The sequence below is a fragment of the Balaenoptera musculus genome, chromosome 3 (assembly GCF_009873245.2).
Source record: "Balaenoptera musculus isolate JJ_BM4_2016_0621 chromosome 3, mBalMus1.pri.v3, whole genome shotgun sequence".
NCBI classification, from domain to species: domain Eukaryota; kingdom Metazoa; phylum Chordata; class Mammalia; order Artiodactyla; family Balaenopteridae; genus Balaenoptera; species Balaenoptera musculus.
The window spans coordinates 54290335-54310966 of record NC_045787.1 but is presented as its reverse complement, the minus strand read 5'-3'; the positions used below and the strand labels follow the sequence as shown (position 1 = coordinate 54310966).

At 37.2% G+C, this 20632-nt stretch overlaps 3 protein-coding genes across 7 annotated transcripts in view; 2 read left to right on the top strand and 1 right to left on the bottom strand.

Annotated features, from left to right (window-relative positions):
- Nucleotides 1–5442, bottom strand: part of RAD17 (RAD17 checkpoint clamp loader component) — a 29352-nt gene extending 23910 nt beyond the window's left edge. The window contains exons 1-4 of one of the 5 annotated variants that reach the window (XM_036846373.1): nt 5073–5442; nt 3753–3856; nt 1597–1854; nt 975–1058 (exon numbers count right to left, since the gene is read on the bottom strand). In XM_036846373.1, coding sequence (XP_036702268.1) covers nt 975–1058; nt 1597–1854; nt 3753–3856; nt 5073–5088 — 462 coding nt within the window. In that variant the 5' untranslated portion in view covers nt 5089–5442. Of the gene's footprint in view, nt 1–974; nt 1059–1596; nt 1855–3752; nt 3857–4726; nt 4968–5072 lie in introns of those variants that run through there. The other 4 variants (XM_036846372.1, XM_036846370.1, XM_036846369.1 and 1 more) reach the window with 4 other exon arrangements.
- Nucleotides 5329–19554, top strand: AK6 (adenylate kinase 6). Its single transcript, XM_036846375.1, has 5 exons — nt 5329–5561; nt 7488–7580; nt 16139–16197; nt 16309–16454; nt 19025–19554. Exons 1-5 carry the CDS (start codon nt 5534–5536, stop codon nt 19215–19217), a joined length of 519 nt encoding a protein of 172 aa, XP_036702270.1. The 5' UTR covers nt 5329–5533; the 3' UTR covers nt 19218–19554.
- TAF9 (TATA-box binding protein associated factor 9) lies at nt 5436–9396 on the top strand. Its single transcript, XM_036846374.1, has 3 exons — nt 5436–5561; nt 7488–7580; nt 8343–9396. The coding sequence occupies exon 3, from the start codon at nt 8360–8362 to the stop codon at nt 9155–9157; it is 798 nt and encodes a 265-aa protein (XP_036702269.1). The 5' UTR covers nt 5436–5561; nt 7488–7580; nt 8343–8359; the 3' UTR covers nt 9158–9396.
- Nucleotides 19555–20632: the final 1078 nt, after the last annotated feature.

Here is a 20632-nt window from a genome sequence, read left to right as displayed (position 1 = left end):
CAGCTACCAGTAACATTCCCTCATTCAGTAAATCTGATAAAAAAGTTAAAACTGAAAAATTATCAGGGGAAGATGTCCTACATATAATGGTGGGCTGTAATCCTTGCTCATTTGTTTACCTTTATTAACTACAGTAAATAAGGGCCTGTATACCTGGACCCAGAGAAGAGCCAGTTACACTTTAATTTTATAATTTATTTAGTTATTTTTTGGTCATGCTGTGCGGCTTGTGGAAAGAGAAGGTGAAGGCAACTGTACTAGATTTTAAAAGCCCTAAGAGATAGAACAATCAAATGTAACAGGTGGTCCTTGATTAGATACTGGTTGTAACAAACCAGATATAAAAGACAACTGGAAAAATGTGAGTATGAACTGAGCATTAGATAACATTAGAGAATTAAATGCCAAACATTTATAATTTACGTTAAAATACTCATGGGAGAAAATGATGGGTATTTTTACAGGTACATGAATATTCACTTACTATTCTATTTTTACTATTCTATTTTTTCTTTATGTTTCAAGAATCTCAAAATTAAAAAAGTTTAAAAAGAGAGAGAGAGAATATTCTAGCTTGGGGGCCAAGGGTAATTATGGAATTAGGAAGTGAAAGAAAAAACATAAGCGTAAGATGAATGACTATTTTAGGCTATATTTAATACAAAAACTAATATGCAATTTGCCTACTTGTTTTAGTGTGAGATAATCTGATATGCTAAATATATTAGCACCCTAATGGTTTACTATGCTTTATATATAAGAGGGAAAAAGAGGTATAAGTCAAGGGGGAAATGCAAAGTCTCTTGGGTGTTTTAATGAGGAAGAAGTAGTAAGGTCAGACAGCTTTCTACTGCAGGTGATCTGGACTTATGAGAACAAAGTCAACATGAAAGTTTTTAACTTCTTATAACCAACTATAAGCCAGAGAAACATCTGAGGCCAAATGTTTTTAAACACATTTCTTATTTAGTTACCTGCTTTGGCTGCCTTTCTAAGACTTCAGCTTTTAACCAGGTTTCAACTTCTTCAATTTTCTTTTTATGCACAGCAAGTTCATGCTAAAATTTTCAAGTTTCAAATAAAACATTTTAACTCAAAAATTTTTGATAAATCAGCACAGGTTAATCTACACATTTTTAATGAAAAAAACTAGAAACAAGTAACATGATATAGTAATAAAAAGGTCCTTTTGATTATACTTAATTCAATTTCTTTATATTGATATGGAAAAATTCTATTCTTAAACTGACCCCAGTATATGAAAATTTGAGGCACATATGCAATTATAAAATATTTTAAAATCCTGTAATACATTTTGGGAAGAGGATTAATAGGGAGGGGTATTACATTTAGCAAAAAATTAAATGGATCAAGTCTATGTTGGGGGTTAAATTAAATCGAAGACAAATAACCAATGGTATACCTTCTGAATAACTGTTGGGAAAATTTGAGCCTTGGAATACAAAAAACCTAGAAATTATTATTTTTTTCTAATTCATTTAGGCAGAAAGATTTTTATGAATAGTATCTGAAAATGCACATCCCTCTCCTTCCTGAAACTAAATTACGTAGACTTGTTTGTATGCCATTTATTACCTGCGTTTCTGGTTTGTATTTATCCACCCATGGTTCATTTTCTGACAGATATTCTTTTGAATTTTCTAGACCATAAATCTGCTTTGAGGAAGATAGGTTTCCTCTTTTTCTAGCTGGAAATTTGCTACTTTCTAGTGTGGAAGACACCTTTTTTCTTCTAAGACTTGAGTTATTCACACCTAATGATGTGGCAGTAATAGTAGAGATGCTTGTAGTCTCCGAAAAATCATCAAATGATGAGTCTACCCAGTTTGTTGTCTGAAAAAAAGAAACCACGTAAACACTGTTACATTTTTTTTGCATCTATTCCCTATATAACTAAACTACTCTATTAAAAAAATTCTTATACTTGTAACACTTAAAATAAAAATCTCACAAATTAACTCTTTAAATAAAATTGACTCTGTATTAGTCATTTTTGTACTTTACAATAAGCATAAATGTATACTTATCTACTTGACCATGGTAATGATGGATGTCATATAAATGAATAGAGAATACAAACTTAATTCCTTTTATTAATTATAATCTTCCCAGAATAAAGATTAGACTGATACTTTAAAAACTCATTTGTAGCCCTGAAACACAAATATTAAAATTACCTACCAAAAAAGAAGTAAAACAGAATAAAGAAAAAAAGGCATTATTTTAACCATGTAGAGCAGTAAGAAACGTAACACTTCTGCCTTGACCAGGTTAATACATTCACAAACTAAGAACCATTTTATACATTCAAATAATCCCTACTGGCTTTAAGAGATGTGAAGATAGGTCTAAGAATACTGAAGCTATGAACAGTTTGTAATTATGACTTGATTATATTTTCCTTCAGCTCATGAAGCAACTAATATGTTTATGAAAGGGAGGCAGGCTTTCCAGGGAGGGTGATTTGTCAGATTTGTTTAGGAAAAAGAGTACTGGTTTAATAGAGCAGGAAAATCAGTGAGTTCTATTTCATGGTCTTCTGGTCTATAGAAACTATTAACCCCTCTACGTTTCCCTCCAACATTTCCTTTTCTTTAAAATCCTTTGCAAGAATACAGAGAAAAATGCTAAGTTAAGCAATTTTAACCTAAAAATATTTAGGAGTATTAAAAAGCGTTCTTTTTTTAATAATTAGAATTTTAAAAGTGGACTTTTTCTTAACATTCCAACAGTATAAATCTAAAAAAATCTAGCTTAGTACCTGACTTTTGTAATTCCCTGCCTGACTAACAAGATTATATTTTCCTTAAAGAATACTCAGCCATAGTTGTGAACGATTTATTTGACAGTGTTCCTTTCTGGGAGACAAACAAAACAAAAAACAGAGGTTGGAGCTGAAAGTAGGCTCGGGAGAAGCAATACTTACAAGTATTTTATGAATGTGAAATCAAACTTCATTCCTCTTATAAACAGAATCTAGGATTATGATCAGCAGTGGGTAAAGAAATGAAGACGTTTTGGGAAAAAAATTTTAGTCATAGCTACCCAATTCATTTCCTCCTCTTTAAAAAGACGATTACTAGTATTACAATTTTGGCCCCTTTCCTCTATTTTTAAGAGTACATAAAAATAGTAGTAGTAGTAAAACTCTTGATAACAACTCTGATCTAACGATTCCAATCTCCATGTTACTTATACATTTTACAGTTTTATTTCTTAGGTAAATGTGGATTTCCATTTACTTTAAAAAAAAAAAAGAGGAAGAGGAAGAGAAACAGCAAAGTTAAATAATTCACTTAGAGTAAAAGAAAAATCAGATCCACCACTAGGAAAACAGCTAACTTTCAGTATACTGTCTGATACCCATCCTACCCACCCGCTAGCCTTGTTGAGAACTGGCACACTGAACCACATAATTTCTAAGAAGCAGGGCTTGTTGTTAAGCTATAACACCAACTACAGCTCATGTATTTTTCTTCTACTGCTCTTTCATTCAAGAGTTTTCAGCCTTTTCTTTGTGACCAGGATTGTAAATAAACATTTTTTCAAAATTAAGGTTGTGTTTTCAGTGTACAGTTGTTTCACAATTTATTATTGAACTTTTTAGATCACTAATTACAACAAATACTGGGCACCATTACTCTCACAGCAGTAATAAGTCATTGGGAACACATATAAAAATTCATAACTCCTTTTGGCAGTTATCACATGGTCATTTTAGTGTATCATACCTTTGTGGAAGATACCTTTGGTCTAAGAAAAGTTTTTGACATTATAAACTTTAATAGTTCCCATCCGTAGCATACAACCTGTAGTACATTAAAGTATAATTCACCTAGGGGAAAAAAAGACGAAAAAAAATCTCAAATTAAGAAAAACTGTAAAACAGAAGTAATTAATATATATTGATAAAAATCAACGACATAATAAAGTTAAGGCTCAAGAACTAGTGAAAGAGAACACAGCAAACATACATGCAGCAAAAAATCAAAATGCTAAAATAAATTTTACTTTTAATGACTATAACTGTCAAATTATCTGTGGTGATGTAATGTTTTTCCTACGAACTCAATAATGTATTAGAGAAAACAGAAAAACTACACATTTGTGTACCTACCTTTTGTCATTAAGAAAAATTAAACAATTTTATTTGTGTAGTTTTCATACTGAAAATTAAAATTCCCCACATTTCAAATTATAAAATTTCAAAAAATTTTCCAAAATTTCAAAAATAATAACAAAAAAAAGCACCATACAATGAATTCAGACTTATCACTTACTTTGGACAAAGACTTTATATCTTACTGTAAACTTTTTCTATAATTGTTGTTATTTGAATACGTTATTACGAAATTTTTTGGCAACACTGTTTTCTGACTTTCATAGTTCTTCAATGTTTATACAAACTAGTGAACTCACCAGTTTTAAATTAGCCAGAAAGAAAGTTTTTTAAGGTCTACAAACCTGTAAACTGAGCTTTATAGTTTGGAGTCACACATAATTTATGTGTAAATACTTCCACACACTAGAAAACAAATCATACACACACACATAGAAATTGTTCACGACTAGAGAAGTTTTTGCTTTGCGGTTTCAAAGAGTTACATAGGTGGAAAACACAGAGTTGGCAGGTCGAAATAAAAGACGCAGACTGTTGTCATAGTCAGGATTCTAGTCGCTCTTTGAAAGCAAGACTGACAGTTACCTCCTTTAAAAAGCAGGCAACTGTCCTTGATGGTACCAGGTTTCTGAAATGAGACGTCAGAGATAGAAGAGAACCTGAAGAGTATTTCTAGCAAACCCACCACCATCCTACACACTGCAAGCTCACACATTTGTCCAACGTTAATACTGCTAGTCAAGGGAAAGCCGAGATGAGCTCGCGTGCCCCGGCTCCAGGCCAGAGCTCTGCACCCCGACCCGTCTCATCCCCAGATGGGATGGGCAGGTCGGGAGGAGGAGCCATGAGAGTCTGGGAAGGCGTGAAGGCAGAGATGGACTCGCGTCTCTAGGACATATATACACCGCAGCCGCAGCCGCGGCAGCCTTACCTTCCGGTAGCTGCATCCCCTCGTGGGCCGAGAGGAGCGGTGGAGCCCAGGCTCAGCTCCAGGTGCAAGGGAAACCACCCAGCCCTACCCGGGCTCAGCGCGGAACCCTCTTGGAGGTCCCGCCTCCCGGGGACCTTCCAGGTCGGTGGGCGCTTCCGCGACACAGCCCGAAAGGCGGGGCCTCCTAAGGAGCTACTGTCTTAGGCATCCAGCGCATTGCCTGACCCGAAGTGCCGACCCGACCTGTGCTCGTACTTCGGACCCTGCGATGGAAGCGTGTCATAGAAAGCCAGGTAACCCAATGGTGGGTGACGAGGCGGCGGAGGTGGGTCGCGAGCGCCACTCCAGGCCTCGAGTACCCCGGCGCCACTGGCGCTTGCCGTTACCCTCCCCTTCCGGCCCCTCCCTGTCGCGTGTAGGGCGCCTGTGCTGAGGCGTCGGGAGCCAGCGCGGCGAAGACCATGTTGCTTCCGAACATCCTGCTCACCGGTCAGGGGGCGCGCTGGGGGTGGTGGGGGGTGGTGGGGGGTGGTGGTGGGTGGTGGTGGTGGGTGGTGGTGGGCAGCAGGGCTGGCGCGGGGCGCGGAGTGCTCTGCGGCCTGGAAAGTCCGAAGTGGGGTCGCTTAGTGTTCTATTGCGAGGCTCGGCGAGGGTCGTGTGGCGTTGTAGTTGTCAGGGCCTGTACTCCCGGCCCTCGCGACGGTTTTGCAGGAGGCGGGGGGGGAGGAGACGACGGACGTTAATTGTTTTGCTCAGAGGTTGGCTACTCGGTGAGGCGGAGAGAGGTAGATAATATCCAGCTCCCTTTTTTGGCAAGCTGCCTAATCTTTCGTAATCAGGTTTTTGTCTGTAAAATGGCTGTTGCTTCTTTACTTGGCAGAGCTGTCTTTGGGTTGTTAGCGAGATAAGGTAAGGCAGTATTTGGCCCTTAGTAGATCCGTTAATGGTGTATATTTTAGTCCTTAGGCCTCTAGAGCGGTCTCTTATTTTCTCTTTGTATCTGAGAGTCAGGTTTCGATGAAGGGGTTCGGATGTTTGCCGTGTGGGGTGATGAATTTGCTGTATACGCTCGCGGAGTTAGCATCAGGGGCTTTTTCTTTGTGTTTTAAGAAGCAAAGGCATCTACTGAGTATCTCTGGTCGTTTCTCGTAGAGATGCTGTAAAATTTCCGGGCTGTTCGTGGGTTTTTTTCTGGGTCTTTGGATCCATACTCAGGGCGCTTGTTACATGTGAGGGGTAGTAAAATGCCGCATACCGACTTTAAAAAATATTATTTCTGGTCGTTTAACTCTGAAAATGTTTACTAAATTGTAGCATTTAATAGCATCATAGGGCATTCCTGGAAAAATCTAATGGGTGTAGATGCTGTTGCAGCACAATAAAATTTGAGGCGCTATTTGTGGAACAAAGCCAAGTTTTATCCTTTAACAAAACGTAAGCATATTGGCAGCGCACAAGTCCTGTCTGTTTCTGAGAGCAGCAGATTAACCTCAACAGATTAATATTTAGCCTTTAAACGTCCTTAAGGGGAAGATTTTACAACATCTGATTTGTTTGGGTCAGACAGTGTCTTGGTTTTTTAATATTAAGCCATATCGTCAAAAGTCTAAATGTGAGCGTTTTATTGAGAACATGGTGAGTTGAGGATTCAGACTTGGTGTATTATAGTGGACTGGAGGTAAAAATGTTATTGCCCTTATAGGTAGAGTTGACTTATAACTTTTATCTTTAATTATAATGATCAGGTTTTATAATTTCAGTGGCATTAGTTCAAGCTGAAAATTAAGTGTTTGATTATTTATCTTGAAACAATAAATATAAAAAAGGGAAGGTGAAGAACAATGTATAGTATGGCCATTTATGTAGAAGGAAATATATGGTGTGTGTATGTATGTATGCACGCAGTGTGTGTATATGTACACGTATGTACTATGCTACCATATGTATGCATATATATGGATGTATACACAAACATATGTATATGACTTATTTGGAGAGATACGTAAGAAAGTGGTTGACACTGGTTGACTCTAGGGCAGAGTATAGTGGATATTCTTTCATACTGCTTAACTTTTTTCCATGAACAATTTAATTTTTTTAAATTAAAGCAAATAAATGATGGCAGTTTATTTGAGGTGGCTAGTTTTATTCTGGGAATTTCCATGGTGGTGGCAGACAGTCTGTAACTGTCATCAGATTCTCCCAAGCACCACTCCTGGTAAAATCAGGTACACTGGGTGAAATTCTGATATTCAGCAGGCTTTGGGTAGTTTTGATTAGATTATGGTGTGTGTAATTTTATATAGGATTGCTAATTAGGAAACTTTTCAGTTGTTAAGAACCTTAAGGGCACATTGGTGGCTAAAGTCTAATTAGTATTTCATGAACAGTATTTTTCTGTGGCTTGTCTTGCAGGTACACCAGGGGTTGGAAAAACCACGCTAGGCAAAGAACTTGCATCAAGATCAGGACTGAAATACGTTAATGTGGGTGATTTAGCTCGAGAAGGTAAGGGGCACTTTGGTGTTAGATTTGTTTAAAAAAGTGAGAGAAATAATGGAGTATTAGTACTGTAATTGTGAGAAGGTACAAAAAGCAGAGAAAAATCGCCATGAAGGAATTTATGCTCTGTGGGGGACCCATAGAAATAGAACATATTGTCTCATGCTGTGTCCTAGTTATTTTGACCACTACATCCCCTCTGCAGTTGGCTAGCAGTTCTTGTGGACAGTAATAAGTGGGATAGCTTCCACGAAGATTGGACTTAGGACAGTTTGAATATGAGGAAGAGGGAGAGTATTTTGGGCGAACACGTAAAGGTCAGGGTGGTGCTAAGCATATATATCTATGGAGACAGTGAGTATATGAGCTCACTGGAAGGACATGATTTTGAACTCAGGCCGTAGGACATGGCTGTCCTGTGGTCTTTTCTTAGATTAGTTTATAGGTGCATGCCTGTAAGCAACTGCACATATTTTAAAGTGATGTATGTTTTTGGTTATTTTACCCGGTTTTTCCCCAATCTTTTATCACTCCCTTATTTGTGTCTTCATCTTTTTATATTCTCTAGTGGGTAGAAACTCAATAAATTTAAGTGAAGGGAACTTTAAATGTGCCTCATTAAAATTAAAAAGATTTAACGTATTTTTTTAATTCAAATTTTTAAAAATTTAACATGTATTTAAAAATTTTAAAGTTCCTGACAGTTGCTACTAAAGTAACTATTTCAGGTTTGATCTAATGTACATATTTTTTTCAAATGATCTAAAGTCTGATCACCGGATATCATGGAGTCTGGCAAGATGGCTTCTCCCAAGAGCATGCCGAAAGATGCACAGATGATGGCACAAATCCTGAAGGATATGGGGATTACAGAATATGAACCAAGAGTTATAAATCAGATGTTGGAGTTTGCCTTCCGATATGTGACCACAATTCTAGATGATGCAAAAATTTATTCAAGTCATGCTAAGAAGGCTACTGTTGATGCAGATGATGTGCGATTGGCAATCCAGTGTCGTGCTGACCAGTCTTTTACCTCTCCTCCCCCAAGAGATTTTTTATTAGATATTGCAAGGCAAAGGAATCAAACCCCTTTGCCATTAATCAAGCCATATTCAGGTCCTAGATTGCCACCTGATAGATATTGCTTGACTGCTCCAAATTATAGACTTAAATCCTTACAAAAAAAGGCATCTACTTCTGCAGGAAGAATAACAGTTCCACGGTTAAGTGTTGGTTCAGTTACTAGCAGACCAAGTACTCCCACGCTTGGCACACCAACCCCACAAACCATGTCTGTTTCAACTAAAGTAGGGACTCCAGTGTCCCTCACAGGGCAAAGGTTCACAGTACAGATGCCCACTTCACAATCCCCAGCTGTAAAAGCATCAATTCCTGCAACATCAGCAGTTCAGAATGTTCTAATTAATCCATCACTAATTGGGTCCAAAAATATTCTTATTACCACTAACATGGTGTCATCACAGAATACTGCCAATGAAGCATCAAATGCATTGAAAAGAAAACGTGAAGATGATGATGATGATGATGACGATGATGATGATGACTATGATAATTTGTAATTTAGCCTTGATGCATGTAACCTGTATGCTTGGTTTTGAATCCATTGTACTGAGATTAAACATGCATGCTAGATGTTTCCATGTTGTGTTTTAGAGAAATAGTATTTAATGAGTAAATATGGTTACCATACTTTTCAATTGAGATGTTGTGTTGGATTTTCTTTAATAGGATTAGTAATTGTTTTTCATCAGCCTTTAAGTGTAAAAAATAAAGTAATTCATCCATTTGATTGTTGGTACTTTGGCGATAATGTTTTTACATTTTTAGATGCAATTTTCTGCCTCATTATCACCAACAGAAATAACAGTTGCAAAAGCTTGAAGTTGTTGCAGTCTGTTCCTTACCAATAGAGTCACTTCTACTGTCTTCAGATATTTAGGTCATACTATGATCTCTGGTGTATAAGTCACTCTTACCGGCCATTCTTTCAGATTGCTGAAGTATACCATGTCTGTTTTTTAGAGAGACCACTTGGTCAGGATTTTTATTTATAGCGAATCTTCAGCCTATTGCCAGACTTCTTCCTAGGTCCCATTTTTCTATCCCTTTAGATATATTTAAGGACCCTTGGTGTGGCTCTCAGTATCTTACCACTTAAAAATTTTTGAAGTTTTTTTCCCATTATCCTTTTTAGCAGATCACTTTTTGTGCATCTTTGCTTGTCATATTCTTGATACTATAAACTAGTATCATGCTTATATTTTTAATCCAGGTTTGGCATTCAAATTATAGTTAATAAAACTTAGGTCTTTATTTGCTACTGTGCATAGCTTGTCATTCTCCGTTTTATACCTATATGAAATCTGGTTTTGTTCCTTTGCCTGTTGAACTTTACTATTTTTGACAAGTGATTTCAGAGTCACATACATCAGTCAATTTCAGTCATGTCTTCCAGTTCTCATCTCACCCACTCAATATTTCTAAACTTAATGAAATTACTATATAATCTGTCATGAATAGCACTGAGAGCAACAGTAACACCAGACCAAGGATAATCCACGGTGAGACACTCCTCTTCCTCTTCACTGAGTCTCTACTTGTACTCAAACCATGTGTGTACACTTGATGGTGCATGGTCCTGACCATCCTCTTTGTATTTTATTGATGAGATTATTTCATGAGAATCTGCCTTAAAGGAAAAGTGGAGCTTTTTTCCCTCCCATTATGCCAGGTAAAGGATTTCTGATCTGATTTGACATGTGTTAGATGAGGTGCTTTATAGTGTTTTTCAAAATGTACCAGATTTTTTCCCCCAGATGCCATCTGAGTATATCTGAAAATCTTACTAGGAAATAGTCTGAGACATTCAGCCTCCTCATTTTTTCCAAATGGTAATGTGTTTTAAGGGAAACCACGCAATCTTCTATAAAGCAGTGGTTCTCAACAGGGGGTGATTTTGCCCTCCAGGGGACATATGGCACCTTCTGAGATATTTTGGTAGTCATAACTGGGGTGAGGGGGTTGCTACTGACCTCTAATGGGTAGAGTCTAGGGATTCTGCTGAACATCCTACAACTCACAGGACAGCCCTCCACGCCCATAACAATTATCAAGCTCAAAAGTTCAGTAGTATTTCAGGTTTAGAAACCCTGCTATAAGTAATGAGACAAAAAACAAAACTGGTTTTAAACAACTGTGTCTCAGTGGAGTTTATTGCCATCCTAGTAGTCATGTTGAATGGCTGTATTTGTAAGAGACCTTCTTTATGACATTTAGAACTAAAGCAGGAAAAATTAGGTGGGGAATTAAGCTTAATAAAACTATGGAGAGTCCTGAATGTGGAGTGACTAAGAATGCTTTTCTTATCCCTGTTCTTCCAGTCTTGCATTCCTCACTTGATGTCCTTTCCCATATGCAATCATTTAATTAAACTTTTACCAGCATCCTTAATTTTCCTGCCACCAGTTTTATCAGTCTTCAGCCTCTGTGCCTAACCCCAGGATGCTCATACGTCTAGACATTGGATGCATTTCAAATGTCTGGCCCTCAACACTTAAAATCTTGATGTGTTTCTAATGCAGGGGTTGGCAAGCTGCAGCTGTTTTTGTAGGAGCCACTAGCTAAAGACTAGGCTGCAAATCCTGAAGTATTTATTGTCTGGCCCTTTACAGAAGTTTGCCATTCCCGCTCTAACCTATGTGTATCGCATTTTTTTCCCTCACCTGAATCAACTACCACTGGAAGCCTTTGAAACTAACTTCGCCGTTGTCCTCTCTCCAACACTGCTCTCCCAGTCTTTTCATCTGATTCTCTCCTTCCCACCATATACCTCTTTCCCCTGTGAACTCATTGCAGCCATCTTGTAATCCTGCCCCTCCCTCTGGTAATTTCATTGACTCAGGACTAGTTAGTCCTTTTTGCTTATAACTCTTAAATTTATAATTAACACTTAGCCCAATATCTAGACATCTACTAGATTTAAGAATTTGGATAGTTCCCAGATATTTCCAAATTAATGTTTAAAAAGCACATGTTCTGAAATCATCCCTGACTCTGCTTGCCCATTCCTGATTCCTGTCACCCACACATTACAAACCCATTTACACACTACACAGATGCACTTGTCTCCTAATCTTGATAGTTTAAAAAATCCCTTTGATACCCCTATCCCATTCCCGAGACCATTAATGCTGTGTCCCTTTGGTACCGCTATACCATTCTCAAGACCATTCATGCTGAATCTCTTCTTCAGTATCTCTTCCCTCCCTCTTCTGTACACCATCATTATGTCCTTTAAAAAGGGGGCGGGCGGGGAGAGGGGATGAAATTACTTGAACTTTTTAATGATAAAGGCCATCCACCTTAATGAAGTAATGAACTGGCCACAGTTTACCTTCAGCCTTCCCTGCAGCCACTATGCCGTATGTCCCCTTAAGTCTACCCACAGTGCACTATTCTTCAAACGCATGGGGAGTCTTCCATCTCCATGTCCTTATACATGCTATTCCCTTTACCTGTACATGCCCTTCCTCATCTGTCTTATAAACAGTTCCTTCAAAGGCTCTACTCGAATGCCACATCTTTTGGTGCTAACTTCTCTTGGCAGAATTCATTGCTCTCTTCTCTGCATAAAAGGCCAGGTATCAAAGCTCCCAATCCTTCTAAACCAATTAACTTCTTATACTAATTGCATTACAGTTATAAGCTTCTTGTTGGATTGAGATAAATACGTTTCCAAAGGAGGAAATCTTGAAAATGTTTTTAAGTACTGACAGCAGCATCAAAATAGATGACTAGCATCCCTATATCGTTAGCTTTAAAGAACGGCTTTCACGTAAGTGTATAAATGATAGGATGGCAGTTAAAGGAAAGGTCATGTTTTTATAGCTTGACTAACGACAGCTGGGAAGGTCTTTTTAAGGTAAGAAGGTCTTTTAAGCCTTTTAACCGGCTCCACAATCGATTTTTTTCTGCAAGTAATTTAAGTAAATCATAAAACTTTGTTTAGGAAACTGATTTAATTTTCTAAGTTTCGATAATTTGATGAAATCAAGCTTTGCCATATGAAGATCCACTGTATAGACAATTATAAATGTGACTACCACTTGAAGTTTCTAAAGTAGCACAAATTTTTCCTCTTTTTGGAAATTTGAAACAAAGTTTAGAATTCATCTCTGTCCGTTCCCTGTAGTACAGGTTATAATTATCACTCACCTAAAATTCTGCAGTAGCTTTTATATGGTATCCATGCGTTTTCTGGACTTGCTTCCTTCCAACTCCACACAGAAATCAAAATGATTTTTAAAAATTTGAAATTAATCATGTCATTTCATGCTTAAAATGCTTTAATGATTTTCCTTTGCTTTGGGATAAAGTCTAAACTCAGTGCAGCCTTCAAGGTCTTTTTTTTTTTTAATTTATTTTATTTTTTTTGGCTGTGTTGGGTCTTCGTTGCTGCGTGGGAGCTTTCTCTAGCAGCGGTGAGCGGGGGCTACTCTTCGTTGCGGTGCGCGGTCTCCTCATTGCGGTGGCTTCTCTTTGTTGTGGAGCGCGGGCTGTAGGCGCGCGGGCTTCAGTAGTTGTGGCACTCAGGCTCAGTAATTGTGGCTCGCGGGCTCTAGAGCGCAGGCTCAGTAGTTGTGGCGCACGGGCTTAGTTGCTCCGCGGCATGTGGGATCTTCCCGGACCAGGGCTCAAACCCGTGTGCCCTGCATTGGCGCCACCAGGGAAGTCCCTCAAGGTATTTTTTAATCTGGCCTTAATCCCCCTGACCCCCTATCACTTATTTTCTAACTATTCTTAAAGACTTTTCCTCCCTTGAAAGGCTTGCCCTCCTTAGTCTCTCTGCCTTTGAATATCTTGTTTTCTCTGTTAAGAATCGTCTTACCGGGCTTCCCTGGTGGCTCAGTGGTTGAGGGTCTGTCTGCCAATGCTAGGGGACACGGGTTCGAGGCCTGGTCTGGGAAGATCCCACATGCCGCGAAGCAACTAGGCCCGTGAGGCACAATTACTGAGCCTGCGCGTCTGGAGCCTGTGCTCTGCAACGGGAGAGGCTGCGATAATGGGAGGCCCGCGCACTGCGATGAGGGGTGGTCCCCGCTTGCTGCAACTAGAGAAGGCCCTCACGCAGAAATGAGGACCCAACACAGCCATAAATAAATAAATAAATAAATAAATAAAAATTTTAAAAAAAGAGAAAAGAATAAAGATGTAAATCTGAGATCACAAAACGATCTTTAAAAAAAAAAAAAAAAAAAGAATCGTCTTACCTACCTTTTTTTCCTGAACTAACTGCTTCAAGTTTCCACTTAGAAGTTACCTGCTTCAGGAAGCCTCCCCTAATATCCCAAGTTTATGTTCCTAACCTAAAAGGTCCCCATGTTATTGCTCCCAGAGCACCATGATCCACAGCATTAAATATTACCATTTCCAGGTTACTTGTCTGTCATCTCCCATTTTATTGTGAACTCTTCGAGGGAAGGACTGAGTCGGTCTTCTTGTTCAATTGTTCACTATTATATATTCCTTACCTCTGTAATTACTGGTACATGGTGTTTGATAAATGTTTTTTGAAATGAATGTTGGAAAGCTTGGATTACACTATTTTATTAATATGTATTAACATGACTTAAGAAATCCTGCATTTCAGCATTGCAGTATATAAAGACTTTAATTCTAAAAGTTAATACTGCTATAGTTGTCTGTGTTTTAGACAGCATATATTTTTAAAGATTTAACTAGTCTGGATTTAAAATATGAAGGAACATTTATCTACTCCAGATTCCCACATAGTACAAAATCAGCTGTAGGTATTCTTAGATTTTGTGTCATTGTAAAAAAAAAAAATATATATATATATATATAGTATTGTAAAAATAATAGAAATTTAACAACCTAATATTTTACTTAAGTTTAATTACATAATATTTTAGCAAGTTAGTAAACAAGATTTAACTAATTTGCTATTGTTGAACATTTTAAAGCATCTTTTTAAATTTTTTTCTGGTTAGAAATTCAATGGTCAAAAGAAATCTCTGAACGGGTATGACGTTTTTCTTTTAAAAATTATACGTTTCCAGAGTCAGTTTACTAAATGCATGTATAACTAATATAACAGGTATCAAAAGCCTCATTTAAATTTTCATCTCTTTAGTAGCTGGGAAAGTACAGTATTTTTTCATGTATTGTTTACTAATTATCTTTTCCATCCTGTGTGAATGTTTTTCTTATTCTTTGTTAAGCTACTTATTGTTATTTTGAATTTCAGGTATTTATATAATCTACATTTCAGTCCTTTGTCCTAGTATTTCTCCCTGCCATTTTTCATTTTTTAAAAATTATATTATTTTTCATCGAACAGAGATATAACATTTTATATGTTTCAATCAATTATTTTATTTTTTTCACAAACTCAAATGTATCATACCTTTGTAGGTTTAATTTTCCATTAGTTATCTTTGGAATTCAGAAATTAGCTCTTTAATTCACCTAGGGTTTGTGGTGTAAAGTAAGGGTTTAGATTATTTTCTGTATTGTTAACCAATTTTCCCCATACCAAGACAGTTTAACTTTTTAGCTGGTAAGAGTTTCTGGTAACTGAACTGTAACCCAAGAAGTCAGAGGCCACACTGGGGTGCTAGAGAAGTGGTTCATGTGCCCAGAATCAGCCCACAGACCCTCCAGGAAGACAGTTAAAACTGCCTCTGTGCCTTCCACTAACCCTCAGGACCACCGCTTCGTCACTTCAGAACTCATGCTCCTTTGAAGCTCATTTCAACCTGTGCCAAAATATTAAGGGGAAAGAGGTGGGAAGACTATAGCATGCTCTTCGAGATGGCTGAAAGAATGATCTAAGCCTGCCTTAGAGTATCTACCTCCTAGGGATTCAGGGTGAGGGTGGGATTGGTACGGCTCACCTCCTTAAGGCACACTTCCTTTGAAAGGAAGCTTTAATTTGTTGAAAAGTTCTTATGTTAGATTTAAATCTGCCTTCTTTATGCCTGCCCCCATCATTCTTGTTTTACCTTCTGAAATAAGATATTCAACCCTTGGCTTTTGGGGATGCTGGAATTCTAGAAGTAAAGGAGCATCTGGGTACTGACTCTTCTTCCCCAAACCCCATGAAGATGTGACCTCAGTGACAAAGGGTTCATTTCTGGAATCGAGAACCTGCTGTTCCTTTTAATAAGTTTCATATCCTTGGCCTAATAAATTTGGAACTTAATCTGTTAGTGTGTGTATGAGTGTTTGTATCCATGTGTCTCCTCTTCGCACCAATCTGTAGCTCAATGAAACTAGTTCTCTTCTACTAATAGCCCCACAAATTCTGAAGTTGGCTATTATTCATTCTTTTTCAGGTATTTTTGTTATCCAAGTTTCCTTCTAGACAAAATTCTAATTTATCAATACTGCTCTTTATATTTGCTATCCGTGTGACATCTATTGTATTAGTGCCCTCCCTTGTCTCTAAGAGTAATTGAAAATTACTGAAAGTTACTTAGAAAATACTACTTTAATATGCCAATGTAAATCTCTTTTAGGGCAGTTATATGATGGCTATGATGAAGAGTATGATTGTCCCATTTTAGATGAAGACAGAGTAAGTACAATCTTTTTTATACAGTATACATTTAAAAAAATTTTATAGGAAAGTTGACCTCAGTTTTTTTAAAGAGTATTCATCTTTTTTTTTTCCTCCCCTTTCTTACAGGTAGTTGATGAGTTAGAAAACCAAATGAGTGAAGGTGGAGTTATTGTTGATTACCATGGTTGTGATTTCTTCCCTGAACGCTGGTTTCATATAGTATTTGTGCTGAAAACAGATAACAGTGTTTTGTACAAAAGACTTGAAACTAGGTAAGGAAGGAAGAACACTGAATCCTTAAAGTATTATATAAACTTTTACTCAGATTCCTGAAGTTGGCCAACATGAACATCATAAAAGGTTCTATTTGAAAACGTGACTACTTTATTTTGGTCTTATTATAAACCAAGTCTGTACGGTACCAACATTCTGAACCTAACAGAAAAAGGTGCATTTGTAAAATATAAGCAGTAGTTTCTGAGTAAATGAATACCTCAACTGACAGTCTGATTCAGTAAAATGTACTATATATCAACCCTACATAGTCATGCTTTTTCCTTAATGTAAAACTTTTATAGGAAAACAGCCAAGCCAATAACATACTCTTTGCTATGGAATGAACATTACCCACTCAAATCATCCTCACAACAGAAATGGGAAAGCTTATGAAAAACTAAAGATAAATGAACATTTTACAACCTTTAACAAGATAAATTAACATTTCACAATATATTTGAGTTCATCCCTTCAAGAGAGCATCAGACTTAATCCAGAATAACCAGAAAAGCAAAATTTTATGGAAGACATTTTCCCACTGTCTTTTGACTCAAGCTGTGGAAAAAGGGGGATTTTACAGGAATTTAGAAAGCAGTCTCCAGAAGGAAAACTCCAGAAGTTTGCCTAACTTCAGGTTCAGAATTTGTGGTTCTCACTGACTATAGTCAGCTCTAAGCACCATTGGATGGGATACTCGCAAATTCTTGCACAAAAAAGTATAGTGGCAAATATATAGGGAAAGTTAGGTTGGAGCTATACCTAAAACTTTCATCATCTTTCTTTAGTCAGGGAAAAGCCATTAAAAATATTTGAACAGAGCAGTAATAGAGACAATACAGTACATATGTGTTTTCTCAAAGACCATTTAACATTTTTATTAAAAATTACTATTTTATGTAAATAAGACTAAAGTATGAAAAAACTATGAGAAAGTAGTCTTGTTTTAACCGTTGAAAAAACTTACAAAGTTAATCACCTTCTTAAAAAAAGCTTTATTGAGATAAATTCACATACCATGTGAATTGTACACCCATTTGAAGTGTACAATTAAGTGGTTTTGAGTATATTCACAGAGTTATATATCCATTACTATAACCAATTTTTAAAAATGTTCATCAACCCTCCCCCACCAAAAAACCCATACCCATTGGCAGTCACTCCCCATTTCCCCTCAGTCCCCAGTCCTAAGAAACCAGTAATTTACCTTCTATCTCTGTGGATTTGCCTGTTCTGGACTTTTTATGTAAATGAAATCATACAAAATGTGATCTTTTGTGTCTGGCTGCTTTTACTTAGTATAACGTTTTCAAGGTTCATCTGTGTTATGGTATGTACCAGTACTTCATTTCTCTTTATTGCCAAATAATATTCCATTATATGGATATACCATATTTTATTTATCCATTTATCAGATTATAGACATTTGGATTGTTTGCAATTTTTGGCAATTACGAATAATGCTGCCATGAACATTCATACACGTGTTTTTGTGTGAACATTACATGTTCATTCATTTATCTTGGGTATTGAATTTCTTTAGGAATAGGATTGCTAGGTCGTACGTTAACTACGTAACCTTTTGGGGAACTGTCAGACCATTTTCCAGAGTGGCTGCACTACTTCACATTGCCAAGAGTAGTGTGTGAAGCCGTCAGTATTTTCACATCCTTGTTATCTTTTGGATTGTAGCCATCCTACTGGATGTGAAGTAGTATCGCATTGTGGTTTTCATTTGCATTTCCTTGGTGGCTAATGATGTTGAGCATCTTTTCATGTGCTTATTGGCCATTTGTATATCTTTTTGGGAGAAATATCTATTCAGATCTTTTGCCCAATTTTTAATTTGGTTATTTGTCCTTTTTTTATTAAGTTACAAGAGTTCTTTATGTATTTTAGATGTAAGTCCCTTATCAGATATAAGATTTGCAGAAATTTTCTCCCATTCTGTGGGTTTTTTCATAAAGTTAATCCTCTTTTAAGTACTTCAATTTAATTTTGATTGTTACAAAGTTTAACTAATTTGAGTTTGAATTTTCCTTATCTTTTTTCACTAGCTAATTAGTTGGCTAATTTACATCCACATAAAGATTATATAATTTTTTCAATGTCTTTGGAATTGGTAAAGTACAGATACATCCGTGTGATCAAGTACCCAATCAGTATATGCTATTCCTTATCATATGCATTTTATTTTATTATATGCCATCTATTTGTTTTATGTGTCTATACCTTAACTCTTTTGAAATTTAGGAACGTAGCTATAGACTATTTATCTCATAGCTTGGCATCTGGCTTGAGGTAGGTAGATGTTTGCTAATTGAGTGGCTGACAGATTGTAGGGAAAAAAGTCTCAGACAAAGCTAAACTTTGGTCCTTAGTTTAACCCTCTCTCTTGTCCAAGAAGTCTCTCGTACTCACAGATGCCAATCTGTTTTCTCTAGGTAAAGAGCCTACAAGAAGTATTTTTGCGTGATTTTTCATGTGTTCAAAAGTGTCCAGTTTCTAGTTTGTTCCTAAAACTCCAGTTAATGCCATTCAGTTTGTTTATCTTCTCTTTACCTTCTAGGGGTTATAATCAGAAGAAACTAAAAGACAATATTCAGTGTGAAATTTTTCAAGTTCTTTATGAAGAAGCCTTGGGATCCTACAAGGAAGAAATAGTGCATCCGCTGCCGAGCAATAAACCAGAAGATCTAGAGGATAATATCAATCAGATATTGAAATGGATAGAGCAGTGGGTCAAAGATCATAGCTCTTGACTTAACAAGAATGCCACTTTACAATCACTCTTGATACCTCTCTGCTGACATCATATAAATTGTTCAATTATCAGTATCAGTACAACTTCCTTATTGAAATTGTGCTGTTGGACTCATAGGTGGATAGTATAAAGGTTTATGTTTAGTTTTTTTCTCCATGAGAAAGCTAAACAATCTCAAATATAATGAATAGTATTATTAAGGATTGAGAGTTAAAACTGTAATTGTTTAATGCTTCAGTTACTAAAGAATAAATAAATCTGATCAAATGGTTGGTATCTTTTATTACAGAAGAAATTGAAGATGATCTCTTAAAATAAAACTTAGACTAAAGATAAAGCATCAGTCTTCCATTTTTATTTCTTTCTTTAAATTAAAAAAAATGAAGTGGTAATACTTGCACTCTGTATAAAATTCAAAAGGTACAAAAGCGTATACAGATGGTGCCCGACTTACAATGGTTCAATTTAGGATTTTTCGACTTTACTGTGGTGCAAAAGCGGTAAGTGTTCACTAGAAACCATACTTTGAATTTTGATTTTTCCTGGGCTAGCAACATGCAGCACAATACCTGTGACGCTGCGCAGCAGCAGGGAGCCACGGCTCCCAGCCAGCCAGGTGATCGTGAGAGCAAACAGCTGATAAACACAACCATTCTGTACCCATGCAACCATTCTATTTTTCACTTTCAGTACAGTAGTCAATAAATTACAAGAGATAGTTAATACTTTATTATAAAATAGGCTTTATGTTAAGATGATTTTGCCCAGTTGTAAGTTAATGAAAGTATTCTGAGCATGTTTAAGGTAGGCTAGGCCGGGGACTTCCCTGGTGGTCCAGTCGTTAGGACTCCATGCTTCCACTGCAGGAGGTGCGGGTTCCATCCCTGGTCTCGGAACTAAGATCCCACGTGCTGCGCGGCGCAGCCAAAAAAAATTTTTTTAAAGTAAGCTAGGCTAAGCTGTGATGTTTGGCAGGTCAGGTGTATTGAACGCTTTTTTTTTTTTTTATTAAGTTGATAGAATTTTTTTTTAATTTTCATTTAAATTTTATTTATTTATATTTATGGCTGTGTTGGGTCTTCGTTTCTGCGCGAGGGCTTTCTCTAGTTGCGGCGAGTGGGGGCCACTCTTCATTGCAGTGCGTGGGCTTCTCATTATCGCGGCCTACCTTGTAGCGGAGCACAGGCTCCAGACGCGCAGGCTCAGTAATTGTGGCTCACGGGCCTAGTTGCTCCGCGGCATGAGGGATCTTCTCAGACCAGGGCTCAAACCCGCGTCCCCTGCATTGGCAGGCAGACTCTCAACCACTGCGCCACCAGGGAAGCCCTGAACGCATTTTTGACTTAGGATATTTTCAACTTATAATGCGTTTATCGGGAAGTAACCCCGTCGTAAGTCAAGGAAGATGTGTAC